A 27,843-nucleotide genomic window follows, 5' to 3' on the forward strand; every position below is an offset into this window, starting at 1 on the left:
GTTTTCTAAAGAATTATAAAAATTTAATCTATTTTTGAATATTTTCAAAATTCGTATTAAAAAAGATATAAAATAAAAGTTTGTTTAAATGTGCAAAATAATTTTTTATTTTTTATTTTTAAAATTTAAAATAATCACAAAATAGACAAACCTGTTTTCTAATTTTTCGAAATTTATGTAAGGTAATATTTAGAATCATAGATTTTGGGGCGTAAATTTGGATTTGTACAGATTTAGAAAAAACTCTACATAATTCACACAAATTAAAGTCCAAATCCGAGTTCCATGCTCCCAATGCATAGTAGAGTTGGAAATTTAGGAAATAATGAAAGATGTTTTCCAATTTTTCTATATAAATTTGGAAATTGGAAAAACTGTAATTAGGTAACTTTTTTGTTATTCTATGGAAAACTAAAATGGAAAATGAAAACTGTTTTCCAACCCTAAACGGGCTCTAATATTTTGCAGGAGATAGAATATATTCATATGATGGAGGATGCTAAGATTATGGCTCTAATGGGAGCTTCTCTTAAAATGAGTTAAGAGGATTTGTTTTTAAGGAGGATATAAGTTGGAGGCAACAGGCACAAGGTTGCTACTGGCAGGAGAAGGAAGAATGTGATTGAAGAGTTGGGAGACCGGTGGAGTAATTGTTAAGGAGCCTGCTTTGATTGTGGAGGAGGTAACCAATTTTTTTTAAAAAAGGTTTTGTTTAGGCCTATGATTGAGGAGTTGAGCTGGTATTCAATTTTAGGCAGTGGGCATTCCTGATTAGAGATTTCTTTTGAGGAAGATCAGATTAGGAAATTTGTGTTTGCTATGGAGAGTGACAAAGCTTTGTGGCCTGATTTTTTCGATCAGGCATTCTTTTTGGAGCATTTGGGTGTGGTTACTCACGTCTTGAAGGCAGAAATATTATGCTAATGGGGTATTATCAAATATGTGTGTGTGTTAATGGGGTGATTAGTAAGAGTATGGATTCTTCTTTTATTAGTTAAGTGTATAAAAAGGATCTGTCCTTTATAATGGAAGATTTATTACCTATCATCTTGATGTTTAGTGTTTATAATGTTATTATTGTTAAGGTTCTTGTTGACAGGTTGAATGAGGTTTTATATTCTACAGTCTGTGATTTGCAGACTGATTTTGGGGGGTAGGCAGATTCCTAATGCTGCTTTGGTAGCATGAGATAGTTGAGGGTATTTGGAGGGGAAATAAGAAAGGTTAGGTTTTTAAGAGAGAGAGAGCCTATGACAGTGAATTGGCATTTCTTTTTTTGTTCGTATTTGGCTCTCTTTGGATTAGGACTTGTTTTTTTAGTTTCTAGGGGAGTGCACCAGTGGGACCTTTTCTACCTTTTTATTTTGGTGGCAAATGACTTGAGTAGAATGTTTTCGTTTCTCATTTGCAATGCTAGTTATACCGTTTTCCTCTTTTTCTAATGATGTTTTCTTTCAAGAATGTCCTTACATTTTCATAGAATTTTGAGTTTTTTTTTTTTTTGGGTACCATTAATTGAGTAAGCGCGTATTTAAGTCGAGCCGAGTCGACATAATGGCATACTCAAACTCAACTCAACTTGAAAATTTTAAGCTTGAAATTCGACTTAAACTTTATTAGTCACATAATTGTTGAACTTGAACTTGAGTCGGCTACTAGTTCTTAAAACTCGAGCTTGCCTTAATTAAGGCCAATTTGATTATAAGTTAATATAAAAATAATATTGAATATATAATTTATATATAATATTAAATAGATGTAATAAAATATAAATTATATGACTTATATAATATAAAAATGGTAAATTAAAGAAGCTCGATTAGGCTTGATTATGCTTGTGAGTAGTATTACAAAACTCAAACTCGACTTGTCGAGCTACCCAAATAGCTTGAGCAGACTTGAGTCAAGTCAAGCTACAAAGCAAGTCAGGCCTGAGTAGCTCGCTAGTGGCCTTGACTTACTTACACCACTAAATTTGAGTCTTAAATGTTTTTTTAGTCTATCATATTTAGTGGGTTGTAGGGTTCTGAAGTGGCTTATGACTTACCTAGGTGTTGCATGTGGTAATGCTTGGTCTGTGATCTTGTGGTTAGTAGGGTTTCCAAGTGCCTGAATAGTTGGAAGGTAGCTTTTCTCTATAAGCGGCTGGGTTACTTTGATTGAGGTTTCTCTCTCTCAAATTCCCCTTTACATCCCTTCTCGCTTTAGGGTTCTGTTTGGGGTTGCTGCTAGGTTGGAGTGTGTGATAATGGATTTCATTTGGTCAAGGGTTGGTGAGGGGAGAGATCATTTGGTGAATTGAGAGGTGATGTGTAGGTCTAATGCCAATTGGGGCTGGCTCTTGGAAATTGATGCTTAAAAAATTCACTCTGGTGGGGAACTCATATGTTGTTTTTCCCATAGAGTGCTCAAAAGCTACATTATGTTTTATCCAAAAAAGAAGAAAGAAGAAAAAGAAGAAGAAGAAGCTAATCTGATGTCTAAAACTTCCCTCTGGTGGCATAAGCTAACTCTTTTTTTGTTACTTATTTTGTTGGATTCTTTTCCACCTTCTTCTGGAAGGGTTACTAGATCTGGTCTTGGATGGTTCTAGGATGTTAACCTTCTTCCAGAAGGGATTACTAGATCTGGGCTTGGATAGTTCTAGGATGTTCTCTTGCAGATCCTTTTAGTATTATTTGATCCATTACTCTACTCCATTCCCTCTAGTAAATTGTATTTGAAAACCCAAAATGCTCTCCAAGGTCAAGGCCTTTGTTTGGCAAGGTCTTTATCTGGCTAAGCACCCTTCAAAGAAGTAATAACCACCGACAATCTGCTATAGATGAGGAGATGGTTGTCTCCCAATGCCTGTGTTATGTGTTATAATAGTGACTAGCTGCATTCTCCTTTATTCTTATATTGTTCAGCAGTTTGGAGTTCATGGATAAGGTATTCAGTTTGTTTGCGGAGTGTTTGATGTTCCTAGTTCGTTGGAAGCATTCTTGTTGATTTCATCTAGAGGTTTTGGAAGGCATAAGGACGTGGCATATTGTGGTTTTGTGCTGTATATGTGGTGGTTTGGAATATTTGATTGGAAAGGAATGCTTGTGTCTTAATTGTCAGTCTATGCCTATTGATTTGCTTTGGGATAGGATAATTTTCTTGCATCTTTGTGGGCTATTTCTTTTATTTTATTTTTGGTTTTAGTGGAATTGTCTTCTCAGATCAGCAGAATTGACCTTCCTTTGTTGTTTTGAGCTTTTATTTTTGTTATTACTATTATTATTGTTACATTCACTTCTTCTTCTTTCCTTTTTTTGTTTATAATTTTTTTGTATTCTTTAGGAGGATGACTTACCCTACTACTTTTACTATTTTTCTCTTCATCTTAAGATACTTTGTTTTTCTATAAAAAAAAAACTCTCTTGGACAGACTTCTAATTTGTAGAATAATGCAAAAATGAAATAACGGGAAGCTTTCTTTTAGCAAAGGGAATTGATTTCTTTATACAATGTGTCGATAAGGAAATTGCTCTCAATGTTGCAGCACTGTATTTGCATCAAACTGATGCATGCCTCATATGTTCCTTCAATACTCTAGTCAGCACGTAGTAGCTGAACTCTGCTTTTGGCTGCAGATAAGAACATCGCTTCAAATTTTGGCACTGCAGCGAGAGAGTAATTTTGTAAGATTATGTTTTTGTCTATTTTATGGCTTTCATTTTTAAAATTTATGCTGTTTCCAATAACTTCCCCTGTTATCTGAAACCAGGTTGATGTTAGAAAACAGAGAAGTGCATTCTCACCTAATTTTGTACACTCACTTGATGGTTCACACATGATGATGACTGCCGTTGCCTGCAGAGATGCCGGTTTGTGTTTTGCAGGTTTGTTTTCCCAAAGCTTAGAGCAGGTTTATTCTATATGAGTTTCTGACGAGAACAAGTTGATTAACATGTAATACCTTTTAAAACATACATGCATAAATAAGTTTAAGAGTATATGCTTAGGTTTTGAATGTAATAAGCCTTCCCAAGGTCAAGGCTTGCCCTTAAAGAATATCCCCTTGTGAAACTAAATATAATTAGTTGAAGAAATTCTACCCGCATGTGAAACTAAATTTAATTAGTTGTGGAAATTCTATTTAGACAGTTCATTTTCGCATATTGGTTGTGTTTGTAGGGGCCTTTGCTCTGGGTGGTACATATTCTCTGGTTGCTACTTTGTGGGCATTCTGCTTTCCTCTTTTTCCTTCTCTTTTTTGTCAATGTGCACATAATTTTGTCAAACTATTTCTTTTGCCCTTTCTTGGTGAGGTTACAAGCTTTTTGATAAGTTGATAAGTTCAAAATATAGGTCCAAGGGTCATGTTAATGGTCAACCAATGTTTTTTTTTTTAAATGTACAGAAGTAATTATTTGGTCACTCGATTTAAAATGCCAAAATGTGTTTTTCCGATTTCTAGTATATTTTTCTTCAAAATCATAGAATTGGCTCAATGATATTTGAGTGTCATAACTTTAGTAATATCCTAGATGCTATTATTTGTTATGTTTACAGTAAAATGATAAAATCTCAGTGAAACGTTGTTTTAATTAATATTCTTTCTGTGCCATTAAGCCTTGATACTGTACCACATTGTATCAAATTCACTCTAAAAAGTAAAATAAGAAGACTGCTGGCAATTAGCATTTCTTAATCCCTACTTTTTGTGAAATGATTATGAAACTATAAATTTTCTAGAAAAGATCTGGCGTATGGATCTGAAATATTCATGTCTTCATTTGTAGGAGTGCATGACTCCTTCTGGACACATGCATGTGATGTGGACAAGATGAATTTGATTCTTCGTGACAAATTCATAGAGCTTTACAGTGTTCCAATACTTGAAAATGTAAGTGTATCCTGATCCAGATTCTCTCTAAGCATTATGCAAAAGCACATAATGTTTTCCTCCACATTATGCTTTCATGGAGCTCCACATTCTGGTTTCTCTGTTATATGCCATAGTTGTATTTGGAGGCAACTTTAAGAAACAATGTGTCAATGCCACCAGAATGGTTTCCTGGAATTTTTTCACATCTTTTTGTACTACCAAGAAAAGAGGAAAGAGAGTAAAAGAAGAGTGCATAAATTATTTAAGTATACTTACGCTGCATTAGGAGCATGAATTTTGAGCTTTGGATTTGGATATGTTAACTTGGATAAAATTCAATAAAATTTTGTATTATATTTTATCCAAATCCACACAAATCCAAGCCCAAGGCCTCTCCCAAAAGGGTTAGTGTTAGTGTTAGTGTACAAAATGGTCCAATTTTTAACTTATTGCACGAGTGATTTTCACTTGTATTGTGAAGTAAATCAACAATTTAACTCTGTTTACAAATAATTCGAAATTTTGTTTTATTTACATACATTTGACTTCTCATTTTTTTTTTTCTCTGATTTTTTTGCAGTTGCTTGAAAGCTTCCACAAATCATATCCAACATTAACATTTCCTTCCCTCCCAGAGAGAGGCAACTTCAATGTGCAAGAAGTTCTTAAATCTCCATACTTTTTCCATTGATCCTTCAGGCACCATCAACATTAGCACATACCATTTGCACAAATGTGATTGTGAGCTTCGAAAGCATTGACCACTGAAGTGGGATATATAATGCTTTAGTTGGGTAACATTGAGTGTTGCAGGGACTAGGAAAAACTAAACACTTGTGACAACCCCTGAAAATACGCCATTCCGAAAACGATGCTGAAGCTGTTTTAATGTTGTGATTAAGATGTCCCCTACAAATATGCAATACTAAGAACATGCTGAAGCTGTTTTTATGTTGGGATTAAGGTCAACTCATGCCAGTCTTCATTTGAAAGATGGAGCTGCCTGGTTCCTTGGAAGGTTATGACCAAAGAAACTCATCTTGTACTTCGATTGAGTTCTCTCTGAAATCTTTAAATTTGAAGTGCAGTGGCTGAACTTTCTCGAGGCAGAGCATAAATGGTGCATGCTTTTGCAACATCTGATTCTGTTCTTGGGGAGCTGAGCATTGGTTTTCTGGTCTGAATTGTTTCGTCATGCTGCTAAAGAGGTTCTTGTTTTTGAATTAATCAAGTTGTTGGTTGTGTGTCCAGAATAATGATTAAACTAGGGATTAACTGTACAAAACTGTGCATGGTTCTGATGTCTCCATATTTGTTGTATGAATATAGAAAAAGGGTGTTAGAGGAAAGATACAATCTACGCTAATGTATTTTTTGCAGCTAATGTTTTATGCAAGTGCCTAGATGTTTTATCAGGCACAAGGCTCTTTTTTATGGACAAACGTAATTAAGCTATGATGAGTTCGTCCAGCTCCTAGTCTTTACGGATAATATTGATGCAAGTTTATAGTACTACAGTCCTATTCTAGGATATTATGCTTGATTAAAACTAGTAAAAAGTTTTGAAATATAGCATTGCACTTATAAGCTGGATCATGCATTATGACTCGGGTGCAAGCTGCCATTTATCCATCTACTCCTACAATAGGGGCGGTGGCAACGATTGAAATAAGATGATTTTGTTTTCTATTTCAAGGTTTTAGCAGTCATTGCAAACTTAGGATTCGTAGAGGCCACCTGGAATATCAAGGATGTGGACAAGCTCAATTTCTTTACAGAAGCTAGCTACTATATCCATCTGCATGGAAGAAGATCCATATTTGTTGTTTTCAAAATTGAATTTCAGTCTGTGTCTATAATAAGGTGATTGGTGAAATTTAATTTTTAAATTGTATCGTGTAGGGTGAGCTTATAATTAGGTGACTGTTAAAATTTCACCTTATATTATAGGCACAAATTAATACGTGACTAAATTTCAGCTGCAAATTACAATGACCTTTTACCTGTAGGGGCCTACTGTGGAATTTGATAGAGGACTCCTTGTACTAGAATAGAAGCACTATGAAACTAGATGGGTGACTTTACAACCAAGATGAAACTGATGATTCATGTCATTGGGCATTTCAATTCTAGTGGTATAATATAGAAGAACAATGGGTTCTAGGACTAGAGTGTATGGGGTGCTTGTGATGCTAAGGAGTCGGGGAATTATTTGATAGGGGGAGCAATACTTTTAGAGTGAAGACCAACTCAAAGGTGTCCATGCTGACCATGTACTTGAGTGGAGATGGTAAGCTGTAGTAGTATAAGTATGAAAAAATTCAGAATGAATGGTGTGTAATTGATATTTGGGTAGACTTGAAGAGATAGCTCAAAACCCAATTTTTTCCTAAAAATATTTACAATGTTTGGTGGAAGTGATGATATCTTCACACGCTGGTACTATAAGGGAGTATGTGAAACAATTCTCTACTTTGATATTGGATATTCCAAACATGTCAAAGAAAAATAAGTTGTTTTATGCTAGGAAGAATTGAAACCGTGGCCAGGGTTGAATTTCATCTAAAGGTTTAAGACTAGCTATTGCATGGCTATTGTGGAAATTTTAATTGACTATGCTGGTGAAAGTTCTACCATGTCCAAAGAGTGTGGCATTTTAGATAGAAATAGTGAAAAGTCTTTCAAGAGGGGTAAACACAAAAGTGGGGGGCCCAACACTAAGGCATCAATTTTAGAGGAAGTTTCACAGTGTCTGTCGTACATCTAATGTAAAGGTAAGTTGACATGATTCTTATGTTGATACTCTCACAAAGTTGTTGATTGCTTCGCAAGTCATCACTTAATGCCTTGTAAGCTTTCATTGCGGAGGGGACATAAAGATAGGATGAGGATAAAATCTTGAAGATGGGTGCAGTGATGTTACTTAATATGTTGGATGGGCAAACAAAAAATATCTAAAGTTGCCTAAGCTTTGTTGTGGACCTACTAATCAATGGGAAGAGCAGCAATAACTTTGTCTCAAAGGCAAAAGCATAGACACTGAACTTAAACTTAAGAAAAAATTAAGACACATGAAAGTGGTTATCTCTATAACTTAGCCTAATTTAGGAGTAGCCAAAAAAGTGATTGTGAAGTATGGTTAGTTGATACGATATGGGGATTTCATAATCATTTCAATGGACTGATTTCCAAGTAATGCTTGGAATGGAATTCTTAAGGAGACTAATGTGGTGATAATGCTTTTTGTTGGTTCCTTTTATTTAAAAAGAGATCACCATTAAATAGTACATGTAGAGACTCGAACTTGTTAATAAGAAAAGTATAAAAGGGGATTTTTGTAGGCTTCGTCGAAGAAGCCAATGCTCTCGTCGAAGAATGCCCTTCAGTGCTTTGTCATCGAAATTTAGAGTCTCATCGACAAAGAGATCCCAATCAACATGAAAAATATCAGGCTTAGGGTTTGTCGACGAGGGAGGAGACTCGGTGACGAATAGCCTTCTATGGCTCGTCGATGAGGGACCAATTCGTCGACGAGTTTAACCGGGTCATAAGGCCTATAAATATCATTTTTCATTGCTCAAGGGTTAAGAAACCCAAAATTCTCTCTCTTTCTCTCTCTAGAACCGACGAGTTCACTCTCTTTTTCTCTACAATTCTTCGCCATTCGTCGCATGTTTCAACGATCGAAAGATACTGCGAGGATCAAGTAGCTAGGATCTACAGTTCTAATGGATTAGATTTTCAGTTTGGTGCTAAAGGTCAGGATTTGGTTTTCGACTGTTTCGGTTTCTGTTTCGAAATCAGGTAAAGGGATAATGTTTAGTGCAATGATTTATCGTTTTTGATCCGATGGAGCTAGTTATGGAAATGAGTATTTATGTTTTCAATTATTCTTTTGAAAACCAACCATTCGAAATGCTTGTTTTCGAACCTAGGATATATGGTATGATATATTTTTTTTATAAAAATGAACGGTGGAAAGTTCGGTTTGATCTTACAAACCATTTATTCAATGTTTTTCGTGGTTGTCTATGGGCTATGTTTTAAATATGGAAAATTGTGTGGCATATGGATATGTTTGCATGATACTGAACTGTTTGCGAAAATATTGGAATTGTTTTGAGAAATGTAGGAATTTATGAGAGAGCTGAGGTCGAGTTTGTATTAAATGACTGAGGTCGGGTTTTATAAATAACAGATTTTATTTTGAGGCTAGAGTTTGTATTAAACGGCTGAGTTGTAACATAGGGGCCAAGGCCTGAGATTTGTACTTTATGAGAGGATAGAGGCCCAAGTGATGTTAAATGACAAGTGGCCAGGTTTTTTGAAATGAATTTTAAAGTACAATTTATTTACTTAAATTGCACGATATGCTTTAGAAAACTTGTGAACCTAGTGTTGTGAGTGCGATACCATTGCTAGAGAGAGTTTCACCATTGAATCGCGTGCATTCACATCTACGAGCGTGTGGTCCTAGCCAATTGACCTAGACGCAATCAGACCTGTAAGCGAGCTTGCGGAAGCCTACTGACATATATAGTAGGGAGTTGACTTGGCATAGGTTGATCCCTCGAGTTTTTTTCCAGCCTTTGGGCCGCATAACCCTGACTATGGTGGTTTATACCTAATGAGTAGTTCCAGGGTGTATCTTTCATGCATATCTGTATATTTATGTAATGATGTAAATGCTTTCCAGTACTGATTTATATTTTGGGAAATGAGAAATGAGTATGCATACTATGTTTAGTAAAAGAGAGAGGTATGTTTCTAGTATACACTGAAAAGCATGCTGCCACACACTGCCATTAATTTAATCTTCCTTAGTAAGAGATGTCTCACCCCATTGTACAACATATCTTTTCAGGGAATCCCAGAGATCGAGTTTTGAGGGATCCAGGGGGTGGAGACTAGTGTAGTTATTTTATGTGTCTTCAAGAACTCAGACATGAGTAGTTATTGTAGTATGCCTTTGGGCTTGTATTTATGGTCGTGTGGACCGAGTTTATGGACTTATTAGATTGAGATGTAATATGAGTATGGAAATAACCTTGGTATATATGTTGATTTAGACTCTGGTAATAGTATGTTGAGATTGTTTCATTATTCCGCTGCTTATCGTGTATGATATGATGGTATCAGGTACATTTTGGCCATTTTGTTATATCCAATCGACTGGGTTTTACAACCAGTTGACTAACCCCTCTGTAAAAATGATTGATATTGTGATTTGTCATTATCAAAACGGGATAGGACTCAAAAAGTCAACATAAGGTACCATCCAAGCCACACACAGTTGGCAAGAATTACTTACTACTGAAGCGACTTCAAATATATCTTATGGCTGGCCAGCCACATCTTTGCTTGTCTTGATAAAAACGTGCTTTTCTCTAGCACATGTGATAGAATTTTCTCTATATATACATAGCACTAAGTCAAAACCCATCATTTAGCACGTTCATTATTACAAAAAGATCAGGAAATAGTCACATCTTCACTTGTCTTGATAAAAATGTGCTTTTTATGTAGCACATGTGATAGAATTTTCTATATATATATAGCACTAAGTCGAAACCTATCATTTAGCACATTCATTATTAGAAAAAGATTAGGAAATAGTCTCATCTTTGCTTGTCTTGATATAAACATGTGTTTTTTTTGTAGCACATGTGATAGAATTTTCTATATCTATATCTATATATATATATATATATATATATATATATGTGTGTGTGTGTGTGTATAACACTATGTCAAAACCCATCATTTTGCACATTCATTATTACAAAAAATCAGGAAATAGGTGCCTTAAGATTGCATTAATGGAATACTTTTTTTCGTTTTTCTTTGAATTTTAAGGTTGATTGTCCTGCACTCGATTGAATAGCTCTTTTCTCATTCACATTGAGTGCTGTTTAAATTAGTAAAAAATCTTATCAATTATTTAAGATAATTTGTAGTTTTTGTTTAAAGTTTGGGTTAATCATTCAAACCTTTGTTAGTTTATTTATTGTTCGATAGAAATTGGTCATAATTATATTGGCTTATTATTATTGTTGGAAATGGTGTGATCCTAAGAGGGGGGTGAATTGGGTTTTAAAAACTTTTTCGGTTAATTTAAACATTTACACCGATTCACCACAGTTCATATCTCATTAAGTATAATAGCGTGTATGAAAAATGATGAAGCTATACATTCAAACATACATGTGCGACATATCTCATTTAACTCAAATGTGTACATGCAAATAATTATAACAGTTAATAAACAAGCATACACATAGAGATTAAAGTGCAGAAAGTAAATGAGATAGAAAGAGAGAAACACGATATTTGTTATCGAGGTTCGGCCAAACCAGCCTACATCCCCGTCTTAGGCATACCCCCAAAGATTCCACTATCCTTACTCACTTAAACGGGTGGAGTAGAAGCCGCTACAACCTCTCCTTATGGGGTAAGGTAAACCCCAACTCAATTTTGAGGCCGAGCCTTACTGGTCTCCATTATGGGGTGGAGACACCCCAGTTCAATTTTCGGGCTAACTGAACTGATCTCACTTACGGGGTTGAGACTTCCCAGTTCAATTTCGAGCTGAATCCAACCGATACATTAAAAATTATTTTTGTACATATTAAAACACTTATAAATACAAACATGGATGTACACATTAAAAGCTCAAATACATGCCCTCTCTTATGATATGATATAATCTCATTAGAGTAAGGGTGATTTTCTAAAAATGATTTTGTAATCTTTGGGAATAATATATATGATAAATGTTTCAAAGATTTGGCCCCTAATAAAAGTTTTCTCCTAAAATATATTTCAATAAAAACTGTAGGAAATCTTAGGGTTTTGCTTTAAAAATATTTTTTCAAAAACAATACATATATGATCTTTGATGTGAACTAAATATGCAATAAAAACTTCAAAGATGAAAATGTAATAAAAGTTTTCTCCAACAAAGATTCGTAATAAGAGATATTTGGATAAGCTAGGATTTGTGCATGAAAAGGTTTTTGCAATAAACACACTCTAAAAATAAATGCCCAATAAAAATACTCTCTTCAGAAATGTTTTCAAAGAAGGAATCAAAGAGAGTTTGGAGAGTATGAAAAAATTTGCCCCAAAGAAAATGTTTTTTCAATAACAATAGGTTTGGGGGAACTTTGATTAGGAAAAGTCAAAATAAAGTTGAGAAAAAATTATGGCTAATCAAAGTTACTAATCTATGCAAATGAAGGGGTATTTATATAATTTCTGAAAAATATGACCGTTGGGGACACGGAAGTCATTTTAGAAAAAAATTAATGATGTTTAATTAAATTAACCTCAGTTAAATGCAATAAAAAATTGACCAAACCGAGAGGTTCGGTCGACCACTTTTATAAATTCGGTTGACCAAGGCTATTTTGAACTACAAGTTTGATCGAGTTTCTAAACCCTTTGTGAGTTTGATCATCAATGGCAAGACGCCGGTTGACCATTCATGAAGTTCGGTCGACCATGATGTTTTTGAATTGTGAGTTCAGTCGATCAAGTAGTTGAAAGAGTAGATTTTTATAATTCGGTCTACCGAGGAAGGTTAGCTCAAAACAGGTCGGTCAACCAAGGCAAGTCAAACTGTTGACTTTCTCATTGTTTGGCCGACCAAGGCATTTAACACACCAAGAGGTTGGTCGACCGAGCATTGGTCAACATATTATTTGACTCCGGGCATATTTGGTAGACTGAGCTGATTAAAGCTCGAATAGGTCGGTCAATCGAGGGCACTAACAATTAATATTTTGCCCAAAAAATCCAACGTTGGTCGACCAAAGTCTTTGTAAGCCCTACTTTGATCCTAAACTCATTCCAAAAACTTTGTATGATTTTAGTTTTTTTTAGAAAAAGGTTTTTGATGAAATGTTAGGAGTCCTATGGTCAACTTATGGTCGTCTGAGCGTTCAAACATATAATGCAGATGCATGCACTATTACAGACCAAGTGATAAAAACTAAAATGCAGATACAATAGAAAAATAAATGTCTTCGTCTTTACTCTTTAAGACTTCATAGAAAACGCTTGAGTGTATAGTCTTTATGTCATTTATGACTTCCATTTTCCTTTTTTGTGTGTGCATACCAAAATATGAACCTGTTCAAAGTACTAGGCACACACATAAGATACTTGTGCTTATTAACATTAAAACAGAAATCAGACTCAAAAAGTCAATAATTATTATTATTATTATTATTTGGAAATGATAGAAAATTTGTTAACTTGTCAAATATAATTAATTGGAGAGCATCTTGAGAGTCTCGAAGGGATGCCTCATTAAAAGAAGTTGCAATACCTATATTTAATAAGTAAAAAAGAAACATCTGTTCCTCACATGTGAAATTAAGATTGTAATAAAAATATATATAGTTGACCTAAATTGTTTCTTCTTTCTAAAATGGAAGCCACCTTAAAATAATGAAAAATTAAAAATCTTCACAGCCATATACTAATAAAACAAAGCAAGAATAAATTGCCAAACAAAACAAAGAAAGAAGCAAAAAAAAAAAAAGAAAGAGAAAAAGGAAAAGGAGGTGGACGTGCCATGAGGAAGCAATTAAAAGCCAAGTCTCAATTACCCGATGGGTCTTTCGCTAAATGAATAAAAAATTGAAACTTTTCTCTATAGTATTTTACATCCACATTTCAAAGGTTTTATTTTAAATTTGGAATTCCTATAAATACCCACCTTGGGATGTATATGCATGGATATAATTAAATTAAGGCTTCAAGAAGAGGTGGCTAGCTAGCAATGACACCATCACAGGCAGTCCCAGCTCTGAGCCTTCAGGAGTTCCTAAAAGAACCCGCTAATTTTGAAGTCCCAGAATGCTACGTTTGCGAAGAGAAAGAATCCCCAGTGCCCGCGGAGGCATTTTCGTTGCCACCCCTCCCCACCGTTGACATGAAACGCTTGCTTGGTGGGGAAACCGCGGATTTGGAACTCCACAAGTTGCACACAGCTTGCAAAGAATGGGGTTTCTTCCAGGTTTGTATTTCTTCTTCTTCTTCTTCTTCTTCTTCTTCTTCTTCTTCTTCTTCTTCTTCTTTATTAGTTCCGAGGTTTTTGCAGTAATTAAAATTTTAATTTATTCTAATGTCCCGTTTGGTTTGCAAAATAAAATCAAAAGGGAATAGAACGTAATGAAAATTTTTTATTTTATTTTGTTTAATTCCATTTCATTAATTACTTAATGTGTGTGTGTGTGTATATATTACTAGGTAGCAAATTTTTTATCTTTATGGTCCATCTGGAATTTTAAAAATATAGGAGAAAGGTGAAGAAAATATAAAGAAATTAACTTTTTTTTTTTTGTATATTTAATCATCCAAGAAAGTGAGAAATAAAATAAAATATATAGAAAATTAACGAATAAAATTTTTATTTAGGTTTGAATAGTATTTGATTTTTTTTGCCCAACTTTAATCATAGTAAAAAGTTTTGTTTTAAATATTATTTATGTAAAGAGGAGTACGATATATCGCTATCTATTTAGTTAAGCTTATAGTGGTCCGTTGGTCTTGATGAACAAACAGCTGGTGAACCATGGAGTTAGAGCTTCACTGATCAAGAATGTGAAGTCTGAAATTGAAAAATTTTTCAAGCTACCTTTAGAAGAGAAAATGAAGTATAAGCGAAGGCCAGGTGATAGTGAAGGGTATGGGCAGACCTTAGCTCTATCTAAAGACCTAAAGCTTGACTGGGGAGACAGGTTCTACATGCTCGTCAATCCTGTTCATGAAAGGAAGCCACATCTCTTGCCAGGGTTCCCTCCATCGCTAAGGTCACCTCTCCCTCTTCCTCTCCCTCTCCCTCTCTCTCACACAAACATATGGGTGTATTCGAGTTGAGCCAAGTCAGGACAAGAACTTGATTCGACTCAAAAATATTACCCTCAAAACTCTACTCAAGTTCATCGGGCTCAAAATTCTTAAACTCGAAATCATGGGTGTATTCGAGTTGAGCCAAGTCAGGACAAGAACTTGATTCGACTAAAAAATATTAACCTCAAAACTCTACTCAAGTTCATCGGGCTCAAAATTCTTAAACTCGAAATCAAGTCAACTACAAATTCTTAAAATTTGAGTTCAACTCAATTATAAATAAATATCAAATACATGTATAAATCTATATATGATGAACATATAATTTCAAATAAATTATAACATATATGACTTATTTAATATAAAACTAATGAAATTAAAAATCGCCATTATACTTAAAATTTAACTCGATTACTATTACCAAACTTGAACTTAAATGGTTAAAATACTTGAATAGTTCAAATTCAACTCAAACTCGAGTAAAATTGAGTTGAGTCGGGTTAGGAGATGAGTCCAATTATTTGAATAGCTTGCAAGTATTCTTAGACTCACATTAACACCTCTATTACTCATACATATTATATCAATATGTATATATATATATATATATATATATATATATATATATATCTATGATGTGCAATGTGTTCGTGTTGTTTTTGTTGAGTGCATGCAGGGATACGTTGGAGAGTTATTTCTCAGAGTTGCAGAGAGTTGCGATGACACTGATGGGGCAGATGGCAAGAGGGCTAGAGGTGGAGTTGGGAGAGGTGGAGGAGACGTTTGAGGATGGGATGCAGTCGCTGAGGATGACACACTATCCTCCATGCCCACAGCCAGAGAAAGTGATGGGTCTGAAGTCCCACACGGATGGGTCAGGCCTCACCATCCTCTTGCAAGTTAACGGAGTTCAAGGTCTCCAAATCAAAAAAGATGGCATTTGGCGTCCAGTCAACTTCCACCCAAATGCCTTCGTTGTTAACATTGGAGACATTCTTGAGGTTTGTAGCTGTAGTTTAAAAAAACTATCTATCAGTTTCCAACTTGTTAGTCAAACATCATGTTCAAACATAATCATTTTATAGTGAAATAATATATATATATATATATATATATATATATATTTATATTTATGTGTGTGTGTGTTTGTGTTTGTGTGTGTATGTATATATAAAGTTTCAAATTCATCTGGCCTAATTAAAAATATTTTAAAACTTCACAAACACTACTCTTCCAACCATCACCACACATCCTTTAACATACAATATGACTTTTCATTTTAAGGTGTACGGCACATATCAACCCAAATTTCCTTTTTATAAAGAGATGATTGGAGAGTCACAAAAATATTTTAGTAATTCAAAATTAAAATTTTTTTATGAAATTATTTTGAAAAAAAAAAAAACAGAATATTTGATCTATTATAAAGATTAAGAATTCAAAATCGAAATTAGTTTGATAAAGAACACAAAATCAAAATTTTAAAATATTAATAGTGGCACCCGTCTAATAGAACATCAAATATTTTTCTTGGTACTATTTATACTAAAACCCTTCTTTCTTTCTCCCTCCCTCTTGTTTTGTTTTTGTTTTTTTCTTCTTACTTTGTGATTTTGCAAATTTAAACTTGATTTACTTCTAATATAAAAATTACATATTACGTATTACTAATCCATAATTTTATGGTAATGCTCCATAAAAAAAGAGCCTACCCACAACATTGGGGCTAGGCCCTATATTTTTTATTTGAAGTCTTTTGTGCCCTATATTCATATATTAATTAGCATTTAAGATGCACAACATCATTTTTTTTTTTTTTTGTTTTTTTTGAAAATATATATTATTAAAATCCTTTTTCTCAATTTATTTGTTTTCTACTTCTCTAGTTCCTAACAAAAGTTGTGATTTTACAGATTTGGAGCAATGGAGTATACAAAAGTGTTGAGCACCGAGCCACAGTGAATTCAACGCAAGAGAGATTCTCCCTTGCTATGTTTTTCAGCCCCAAGCTCCAAGCTGAAGTTGGCCCTGCAAGAAGTCTCATAAACTCACAAAACCCACCTTTATTTGAGAGCATAGTGATGCGAAATTACCTGAAGAAGTTTTTCTCTCGTCAGCTAGATCGAAAGACAAACATAGAGCACATGAGGATTATTAGAAAGGGAGGAAAATACATAGGCTGAAGTGTGCCGTTGGTTGTATGTTATGGTTTTATGTATTGGCACTAATATCCTTTATACCTTCTTTATGTATGTATAATATGTATGTATAGTATGCCTTATTTATTATACTCGTCCCATCACATTGCAGCTTGAATAATCCTAATTTTCTACTACCAAATACCACTTCAGGGCTCGCAGGCACTGGGTAGTTGCATGTAAAATAAATAAACCCTTCTCCTCGGTTGTTGTTTGGTATCAATTATAAACATTTTACCAGTTAATAAAGGTATATGTAATCATTATGTGTCCCCCAATTAAGATTCTAATCTATTATTTCACGCATAAATATAAAATAGGATTAATTATATGAATGCTGGGATTAATCATAGTTACTCAGCCACAAAAAAAAATATTGCATTCGATAAATTTGGCAAAAAGAACTTTACAGAATTCAAGAAAGCTCTTCATAGAAATTTTGAGCTCTTTAACAAGAGAGTCTATCTAACAGCAATATCTTTTATTTCGTAGTTACCTAAGCTCATGGGTTTTCAAGCAACAAGTGATCATTAATTATTAACAACACATTTATCCAATATATCTTGATTTTTTTTACCTAACTTATTAGTACAGCCCCTCACGTACCAATTCTTTGCATGCGGAACCATTTCTTCTACCTTGGTATAGACGACTTCTGCAACCACCACTTCCCTATCGGGGATTAGATTGCTTGCCAATTCCTACTTCAGCTTCTCCCCAACCTCGAGCTTTGCCTTGCCGTGATGGTAAGGACCGATTGATACTAGCACGAGAGCGTAGCATTTGGCATTAGCTTTGGCATTGCGTAGCATCGTAGGAACCCTATGAAGTCGGTCTATCTTATCAGATACTACAACCCCTCTCCTTATCATCTCATCAGACTCTCCCTTCATTATGGACTCTAACCACATCAGGACATTTTACGTCATTAGAAGAAAATATTGAGCATGTGTGTGTTGTGATCCCCCCCGTCAGTTGAGATACGTGTTGAAATATAACCCACATGAAATGAAAGGGCAATGAGCATTTTGGATTAATGGATTAAGGTGACTTATGACTTTTAAAATTCTATGAGAATTAATGGAGAAGTGGAAGGGCTTCTTCCTATTAATGTCTACTTTTATGGGGAGTGGGAAAATGGTTATATATATATGGTTGGAAATTGTCCTCTTGCTACCAATCCCTTCTCTCATTAGTTTACCAATATGATCTGGTGAAGGATAAAATAGAAAGAGGGTTAAGTAAGAGAAATGATTCCTACGAGTCTTCTTCAAAGACTAGTTCACGATATGGCCGAATCTAGTATGGTTTTGTTGAAACTTTTTTTTTTTTTTCTATATGAAGCTGATTTATGTGATGATCATGATAGTTAAAGATCCTAATTTAGCAAGTGAAATACAGAAAATTTCTTATATGTTGTATCAGAACATTGGTTAAAACTATCATGGTTTTCCTTTAATAAAGAAATTGATTTTGTTAATTGTGCAATGTTTAGCATTCATGATGTTTGTTCGTTTGACTTCGAAAAATTCCCATGTTGTTTTTCAGATTTAATGAAATATTGATGGAAGAATAAACTGGCTAGATTTATTGGATTGTAATATCATGATTCCGAAATCGTCATCACTTTTGTAGTGATATATTCTGCTAATTGCGAATTTAACGAAAATTTTGTCTAGGAAAGTGAGACTTAAGTAATCCGTTGTGACCCCCCACTTCCCTAGGAATTTACCTGCTATAATTAAGAACAATCATCACGGGGCCCAACTGTCACGTCATCAACGCCACCTTAGTAAATGGTGTTATAACGACTAGGCAATATTTCGCCAGTCAAGGAATATTTTGTTATGCGTACTTTATTGTTTGAATTTAGTATGGACTCACTTATCTTGGATTAATATATAAATATATTTATGCATACAAGGGCTGAAATGTTATGGGCTGGATTTTATATATCTTTCATGATGAAATTATTATTTTGGGATATTATTTATCTGCTTCAAACATGGAAAAATTTTTGATTGGATATTTATCAATCAATGTTTATATTGTAGTTAGTGTTAACTGTTGACCTTATAGGTCAAGCCCAATTTTGATTATGACAAATATTCATAATATCTAATGGATGTTTGAGGCTTTGTGCAGGAACCAAAAATTGTCAAGATCAAGATGCACATAAAGCAAGTGAAGATTGAAGACCAAAGTCCATTATGTTGTAATATATATTTATTTCATTTTCGAAATTGGTCTGTAATAGTACATTAAGGTATTTTACTTGTAATAATCACACACCCCACGTGCATGGTCTAATAGGTAAGCTCAGAACTCAAACAGAACTAAAATTGGATCTAGAAAATACCCTAGGACACTCACCTTTGCACTCATACATGTTAGGCACTTGAATAGGGTGTTTGTGAATTAAAATTGGACCGAAATGCACACTTTGTGCACTTTCGATCGACTGGCACATGCAGTTCATTCAGCTCTCGATCGACCGAACCCGGTCTAGGTCAACCAGTTGACCATAGCTCGGTCGACCGAATTAGTTTAGTTCAAATACACCTGGTCGATCGAACCTCCTAGGAGTCAACTTTTTGACTACCTGGTCGATCGAGCCCAAAATGTATTCCAACGCTCTAGTCGACTGAGGGTCCTCGGGAGATGTATCAACAGTCTGGTCGACCGAATCATGAAGTTCAAATATCCTAGGTCGACCGAACCATGCTAATTGGGAAAATTGCCATTCCCGGTCGACCGAAAGTAGAATTTTAAACTGGAAATGAATATGTGTGAAAAAGGGGACTTTGATAGCCTGAAGTTATCCTCAGGCGCCTAAAGAATTTCTTCTGCAGCCTGAAGATTAAGTTTGGTAGCCTGAAGAATTAAAGGGGAAAGACAGAACCTGGAAGAGGTACCTCGGTCGCCTGACCTTGGAACCTCAGGCGCCTGAAGTTGCCACTTCAGGAGCTTGAAGTCGAGTTCGGTTGCCTGAACTCGCGGGAAAGCCTAAAAATCAGTTCTTTATTAAAAAGACATGCGAGGTATCTTATTGATCCAATGGCTGAGATCAATCCTAAGGGTAATATACTATATATTATGAATATCTAAACCCTAGAACAAAAAAAAAAAAAAAACCAAAAAGTTAGACACACAAGAAAGAGAAGAACACACCTTGTTGCAAGATTGTTGATTATCTACTCTTAGTGCTATTCGATTGCATATACATCAATCTCAAATCTTCAAGCTTGGGCAAATCAAATCAGTTTTTCAAAGGGAACTTGTTTACTCTACTGTACTTCAATCTAGTATTGAGGTTTGATCTTTCAAGTTATTAGTCTTGTGAACTTTACATCTCATTCATTGCTTGTTCTTGACTAGTATTGAAAAGTATTGATCTTGAGTGTGCCTATTCGTACAAAAAAAAATTTTCTAAAGAGATCATTACTTAAGAAAGTTTATCTAACTTGGTAGATTGAATTTTGATTCAAGAGAATATAAATATACATATATTTTCTCAAAGAGCTTATTATTGAAAAGCCTAGTTTTGATTAAAAGGGTGATCTTGAAAGTACCCATACATATACAACACTATTTTAAACAAGATCATTATTTGATTTATGGTGTGTGATTGATTGAAAGATTTGATTCAAGTGTGTGGTTTCTAAAAGGATCTATCTTTAGATACATTAGAGCTCGATTTAATATCCTTGGTACGTAGAACTATAATTTTAATTGAGGGATATTTTCTGCAAATTAATATACTCAGTTTTGTGATTGAGTACATGAAATAAAACTTTGTGATTTTGATTGAGTGTATATTCAAGACATAGTTTTTGCTAACTAGTTCACTTCAATTATATAAGTGTGCATTTTTGCAAAGTGAACCAAGAACCCTAGTTTATTCCAAAACAGTTTGAATTTATCTTTACTTGAAAGTTTTGGTTAAAAAGAGATTTGTGTGTTGAGGCATATCATACATAGAACGATTTTATCATTTTCATTCATTCACGAGCTTCAAGTTATATCATATGTCAATGTTTTAGGAATTTTAATTGTACTCACCAGCTTTTGTTAGAAGCATTGTTTTTGAGTGTATTTTCCAGATTCTATTGTATACACGGTTCGGTGTGTGAACCGGTGTGAGAGGAGAGAGTTGTATCTCTTGTAAGCAGCAGGCCAGGAGGAAGCTGTGCCTTTTGTAAGCAGCGAATTGTAAGGGAAGCTCCATCCCACTTTAAGGAGCAGGGTTTTAGTGAATCCTTGAGTGGTTGCTCAAGGCGAGGACGTAGGCCAAGTAGGCTGAACCTTGTAAAACTGTGTTTGCCTTCTCTCTTCCATTCACTATTTATTTTTAGCATCACATTTAATTTCCTGCTTGCTTGTGTATGTTGAATAACTTTATACGCACTTAATTGAGTAAAAAGGAATTCATTGATAAAATAACTTTAATTTAGACATAAGTTCCTATCATTAATTAGTTAAACTTAGAAATAGGGATTGATTGGTAAATAGGTTTGAAAGAATTTTTAAAATACCCAATTCACTCTTCTCTTGGGATTACACCTTAATCAACAAATGCAAAAAAAAAAGGAGGTTGGGGTCCAGAACTATGTTGATTTTGCTCTATTAACTGTTCTTCATTGTTTGCGTGTTTGGTTGTTTAGAATATAGAAAAATCAAAGAAAAGTTCCCTTGGTTTTGGTTGTTTGGTAAATGCTTTATATGTGTGCTTGAGTGTCTTCAACTAATGCCTTCGATGTATTTTGCTTCCAAGGAAGATTGCTTTGATATTTTAATTGGCCTTATTTTTGGAAAACAGTTAATTTGTTTGTGGGTTGTCTACTTTGACCTAAATTTCATGGCTTACTTTCTTTGTTTCGTTGTTTCTTGAATTAATATTGGAGTTCCATGCCTTTTTCTTTTTCATTTCTTCGTCAGATGTTTGTTTCACTGTTTGGTTGCCAAGAAAACTACGAAATAAAACAGAAACTAAAGAAAATTTTGTATTTTGATGGTACATCTTGGTTTGGGTTTCAAAAATGAAGCACTCACCTGAGCCATCCCTAATAATTTTCTTTGGTTTAGTTGTTTGGAGATTTTTTGTTTTGCTGTATTTTCTTACCTAGCAAATGGAATTGTCGTTTTAGATTGAACTGCTTGGAAATTTTAGTTTTTTTTTTTTTCGTTTGCTATGTTTCATACCTGCAAACAGAATCGTTGTATCTGAGCTCCTGCTACAATCTTTTGTCGGTATTTTTTCCTATTTGTTTGGTTTGAATTAAGAGTGACATATCTGGATTTCTCTTGTTACTATTTTGCAGTTTTTGGGCTTGTTTTTGTTGTTATTTTGTGGGATTGGCAGTTTGCATTGTTACTTTTGCTATTCCACTTGTTGTATTGATTTTGTAAGGGTGTTTTATTGAATTTATGTGATATTTGAATGGTGCCATTATTTTTTCTTATTTTTGTAAAAGTTCTTACAATATTTTTTTCTTTTCATATATGCTTTTCTTTTTAGTCGATGATTTTGCCTACAATTATTGCTATTAGAATTGTAACACAATTAAAGCATAACATATGAAAATGAACATGGTTTTATATTAAGGGGTTATCATGAAGCTTGCCTAATTATGATATATATACATATATATATATATATATGTGTGTGTGTGTGTGTGTGTGTGTGTGTGTGTGTGTGTGTGTGTGTATACTAGACACAATTATTTGAACCATTGTTCCTTCACTCTGTTGTGATTGAATATTGTTTGAGGGACTAAGTTATATGAGCAAGCATGTACTGGAATGCATTTAGAGGTCTATGTGCAAGTTTGTGCGTTTGTAATAATTAGTAGAGTTGCTGGCTGGTGGCTGGAAAAACTAAGCCCGCTTGGGTAAGAATAAACTGGTTATAAAAAGAAATTTTAGTTGGATGTATCCAAATCCAATAGTCATCATATACTTGCAAACTTGTATATATTTAGGTTCTGATCATGCAAATTAACATACATAATAACTCTATATGCGCATTAAGTATGCCTTAAAATAGCGTATTCTCAATTATTTGTTTCTTCCTTATATCTTCAGAATTTTTTGTTTTCACATATACTTTTTGTCGTATTTCAAGAAAAATATGAATATTGTTGTCTTGATATATTTGATTGTTAGTAATTTGAGTTTATTTCACCATTTGAAAGTATATTCTTTTCTTATTAGTGTATTGTTTACCATATAAGTGTTGTGTTAAGACTTTCTGCTCTTATTGAAATTATATTACATCTCTTGTGAAATACTGGATTGAGTTGCCATACTGGTTGTGAATATGCCTTTTGCATGGTTGATGCAAATTTGTGTATTGCATGTTGGTAATGAATCTAGGTTCTCGCATACTCTTATATATAAACCCTTTTTCAGGTAAATTTTTTGTTGGAAATGTTCTTTATAGTCGGCATGCTACCAAAATTTTGTTAAATACTTTTCCAAAATATGAAATAGTAGATGTTAAAATATATAACTGTATAAGCACCAAATGAGATGAGTAATGTTCTTGGAACCACAAATAGCTATTACTTGTTGGAAATCAAGCTCAAAAGAGGAAACTATGTTGGCAATTTTTGAAAATTGCCCATTTAGTGCATCATCTCATTAAATTGCTTTTGATCTTCCATTAAATATACATTTGAATTCAAATTTCTCATCGCTTTCAAGACTCATTATTAGTTATGATTTTCTAATTCAATCATTATTATTTATAAATTTTCTAATTCAAAGTCGCTGACCAACACATCTGTTGTATATTTTAGAACCGTGATATAATATAATGGATGCATGCCATTGAATTTAGAACCCATCTAAGTATATATATATATATATGTGTGTGTGTGTGTGTGTGTGTGTGTGTGTGTGATTGCAATGTGGATACTTTCAAAAGATTACATTTTTAGTTTCATTTACACAAAACTATAAGGAAAATCACATGGGTTGGACAAATTTTTTGTTAAGATTTACATTAGTGTGTAGTCATTACTCCTATTATTTTTTTTACCTTGTACAATTCTTCTAAATGCACAAATATGCTTAAACATTAACAAATACATACTTTAATATTCTAGATTTTGAAAAATATGCATACGATTATTTTCTTAATTATATTTTCGAAAAATATGTTAAGCACATTGTATTTGTCAAAGTTAAAAATGACAACTGTATGCATGTCTATGTTTGAGCTGGCCACAGTTGATCACTTGGCCACATCCACACATGTATCCAATGGTATGAAAGGAGTGAGTTATATACGTACGCCTATTAATTGAATATTTTCCTGTAATGTTATTGGTAGGTAAGATTACAATCAAGTCGGTCCAAATCGAGTTGACTTTTAACATACTTTACTTATTTAGTAAATGAGTTTTAAAATTAAATTTATGTTGAACTTTTTTAATAAGTGGGGGGTTAAGTATGCCCCTTTGAAAGAAATTTTGTTTTCAACATAAATCTTAGGGTTTCATCTTTCTTAGCCAATGCCTCCGCAAACGAAGCCTCGGACTGCCTCAAAGCACAGCCACTCGCCACAATGCACTGCCAAGCGGCATAGGGTCTAGGACCCGCCAAGGGGAGAGTCTTCTTCCAAGGGTCGAGCAGCCCTAAGTGAGCACAAACGAATTTCGAATGAAACGAGAGCACCAACTCTTGAGGATGTGCATTTGCCCCCGACACATTCTGCTAAGCCACACATTAGAGTGTAGTCCCTGAATGTTACCCTAGGGCTTACAGAGGACATACCCACTCATCCGGTGCTGTTCTATACGATTAGGCCGACCATGCCACATGATTTTGCTGCAGGGCCTCTGACGGACATTCCTGACGAGCTGGTGCCACACCGTCTCCTCAAGCCACGCAAACCACAACCCTCCCCTCGTACCCCTAGATTGCATCATCTGCTGGAGGAAATGGCATGGGACCAAGATTCCGCTCGAGTAGTAGTCGCCTCGCCTCGCTCGACTAGTTCTGATTTTGATTATGACTCTGATCACGATAGAATAGATGCTTGGGATCTTTAGATGCGATTTCTCTTTTGCTTATGTACTATGCTCATGCACCCATTGCTTTTATTTTTTTTTCTTTTATTTGTTTTTTCTTGTATTCTGTCTTACCATGCTTTTGAATGGTTGTACGCGTGCTTCGATGTTTCTATCTACATTGTATTGCTTCTAAAATTAATGAAAATACATGGTGCTTTTGGTTTATACTTGTATTTTGTGCTTCACTATATCATTACGTTTTTTTGGCTATTTCTCGATTTTATGTGGATGTTACTTACACAGATAAGGTAGGTAGATGAGTGTTCACTTTTTTTATCCTTCTTGTGCATCCATTTGAGATAGTGCCATAGCTATTTTTTATGACTTTATTCTTTATATGTTGCATTAATATATGATCGAGTTACTTACTATTGTGCAGGGGGTTATTGGACTTGTTTTTGGAAGTGAAAACTCTACTTCAAGCGAAGATAGGTAAGCTGCTCTTATATGTTCACGATTATTTGTAGGGGATAATATTTTTCCATTGAACTACTGGAATATATGAACATCAACTTCATTATTAGTGCAATATATTGTGAATTGCATCCTGGTAGTGGATTTAGGTTGTTGCATGCTTGAAATGATTTATTTGCTGAAAACTGCCAAATTAATTGCTATCATTTCTTTTGTTGTAGGTTGTTATATTTAATGACAATAATTTATTTTAAAATTGATTGCAATAAATCTTCAGAACAACAATGTACAAAAGACCAGTGAAAAGACAAGAATTAAATGCCATGTGAAGTAAAATGCCAAGTTAATTGCTGTCATTTCATGTGTTCATTGAAGTTTAAATCCGTTCAAGAATGGTTATTACACATTCATGCCTAATCGTACATGTGAGACAAATCAATTGTTAAAATTCAATTGATTATTAGTCATACTATGTAGACTAATAATCAATTGAACATGTTGATTATTTGTTTCATTTATGATTAGTGATGTTTGTATTTCAACCATTCTTGAATTGTCCAATGTGGACAGTTTAGGAAGTTGTATTTACATTGTTGTCATCGTTCACCCTTTGTTCATTGTCATTATATATTTTGAGCGTGTCTATGCTTGTGTTCTCTGGGTGCATAGTGGGGTGTCATGACAATTTGTTAGTGATGGAAAACTAGCGACATTTTCACTTCCCCTATCTCGTGTACTTAGAGAGCCATGCGGAGATACTGCCAAAATTTTTAATGAATATGACGAAGGAATTTGAGTGATTATTTGCAATGTAAATGCAACATTCCTAAATGGGATAGGATCAGTACCCTTTAGATGGAAGGTTGTTGATTTTAGGATTCACAATGCATGCATCATAAAAATTATAAAAATGTAATTAATACCATTTACTTGAACATGTTATGGGGTAATTAATGAACATGGATAAAAGTTGGATGAATGCTCGGGGTAGGTTTTTGCTAGAATACGTGAAAGGGGTACATGATTTCATAGAGTTTGCGCATCCTCGTGTAGACAAAACCAGTAGAATAAGGTGTCTTTGCAAGAAATGTCAAAACATAACATTCAAACACATTAATCTGGTCCATTCACATTTATTAGATTTTGGAATGGAGAAAAGGTACACAACATGTGTGTTCCATGATGAAGATCACCTAGTTCAGAGCGACGACGATGACAATGAAGATTAAGGGGCAAATATACTAGGTGGTGATACACATTCGGAAGGGTTGATCGAAAAGTTATGTGACTCAAAAAGGGGCATTATAATAGACACGGGCGATGTCAGTGTGTGGCATAGTGGTGATGGATCTACTTTAGAAGCTACCATACCTTGCGACCCTAGTAAGTTAGATCAGATCAGTAAACCATTTGCTAATCTTATGAGGGACGCATGGGTGCCCCTATATCCAAACTATGTAAAGTTCTCAAAATTAGAGTTTCTGATAAAGTTGCTTCACACAAGGACAATGCATGGGTTATCTTAGAGCGCATTCAACATGCATTTAAGGCTCATAAAGGTGGCACTACTTGATGGTGAAACACTTCCAAAGTCCTTTTATGAGGCAAAGACATACATGCGTGAATTGGGTCTCAGTTACACTCCAATATTGTGTGTAGGTACGATTGTGCACTCTTTTATGGTGAATATGAAAATGCAAATGAGTGCCTAGAATCTGGTGAACCGAGGTGTAAAAATAATCAAAAGAAGGGTAAAAAGATCCCCCAAAAAGTTTTGTGATATTGTCCACTAATCTTGCGACTGCAATGATTGTATATGTGCAAAAAGATTGCTACAGATATGAGATGGCATCAAGAGAAACGTCTTCAAGATGGAAACACCCTTAGCCATCCAGCGGACTTCGAAACTTGTCCTCGCAACGCAAACTTGGCCTTGCTTCAGATGGGTTCAATCCTTTCAGTAACATGAATAACTCGTATATCTATGTGGCCAGTTATGATGATGTCATACATTACTTATAAATTCGTCACTAATAGTATTAGTGATGAATTTATAAGTTTTAGTGATAGTTTTGATCCTTTACTAATAACCTTATTTTCTGTAGTGCTTGTATTTATGAGATATTAGTCATAAATCATTGTCTTGTATAAAATCTCAAAGGCATGGTTAAGTAAAATCTACTTCCAAATGGACAAAGGTAATTTTACCTAATATATAAAGATAATTTTACCTAATATATATTTCTTAATGCTTACTCTATACTTAAATATGAAAACCTTAACCTAAGAATCTTTTTTCCATTGCACAAAATTGAGGTTTAGGGATCCATCTCATACTATATATCATTTAACCCTAAACTCATTTGTGAACATAAAAGCCTTGATCAATATTTAGTCATCACTCTATGCTCAAGCACTAATGGTCATAAAAACT

General features: G+C 34.3%; 2 protein-coding genes across 4 annotated transcripts in view; both read left to right on the forward strand.

Moving 5' to 3' along the window:
* Nucleotides 1-6,328, forward strand: part of LOC131144972 (DNA-directed RNA polymerase 3B, chloroplastic-like) — a 73,100-nt gene extending 66,772 nt beyond the window's left edge. For all 3 annotated transcript variants that reach the window (XM_058093973.1, XM_058093974.1, XM_058093975.1), the window contains 4 exons: nucleotides 3,621-3,668; nucleotides 3,755-3,869; nucleotides 4,773-4,876; nucleotides 5,439-6,328. In XM_058093973.1, the coding sequence (XP_057949956.1) occupies nucleotides 3,621-3,668; nucleotides 3,755-3,869; nucleotides 4,773-4,876; nucleotides 5,439-5,549 (378 nt within the window). In that variant the 3' untranslated portion in view covers nucleotides 5,550-6,328. The remainder of the gene's footprint in view (nucleotides 1-3,620; nucleotides 3,669-3,754; nucleotides 3,870-4,772; nucleotides 4,877-5,438) is intronic.
* Nucleotides 6,329-13,646: 7,318 nt separating this feature from the next.
* LOC131143891 (protein SRG1-like) lies at nucleotides 13,647-16,902 on the forward strand. Its single transcript, XM_058092250.1, has 4 exons — nucleotides 13,647-13,883; nucleotides 14,432-14,679; nucleotides 15,396-15,720; nucleotides 16,633-16,902. The coding sequence occupies exons 1-4, from the start codon at nucleotides 13,647-13,649 to the stop codon at nucleotides 16,900-16,902; spliced, it is 1,080 nt and encodes a 359-aa protein (XP_057948233.1).
* Nucleotides 16,903-27,843: the final 10,941 nt, after the last annotated feature.

The sequence above is a fragment of the Malania oleifera genome, chromosome 12, assembly GCF_029873635.1.
Source record: "Malania oleifera isolate guangnan ecotype guangnan chromosome 12, ASM2987363v1, whole genome shotgun sequence".
Classification (NCBI taxonomy): domain Eukaryota; kingdom Viridiplantae; phylum Streptophyta; class Magnoliopsida; order Santalales; family Ximeniaceae; genus Malania; species Malania oleifera.

Bases quoted from the DNA above. Each gene is read 5' to 3' on its own strand.
- LOC131143891 (XM_058092250.1), top strand. From the start codon at position 13,647: ATGACACCATCACAGGCAGTCCCAGCTCTGAGCCTTCAGGAGTTCCTA. The intron at 14,680-15,395 runs GTCACCTCTCCC...GAGTGCATGCAG, and splicing joins GGGTTCCCTCCATCGCTAAG to GGATACGTTGGAGAGTTATT. The intron at 15,721-16,632 runs GTTTGTAGCTGT...GTGATTTTACAG, and splicing joins ACATTGGAGACATTCTTGAG to ATTTGGAGCAATGGAGTATA.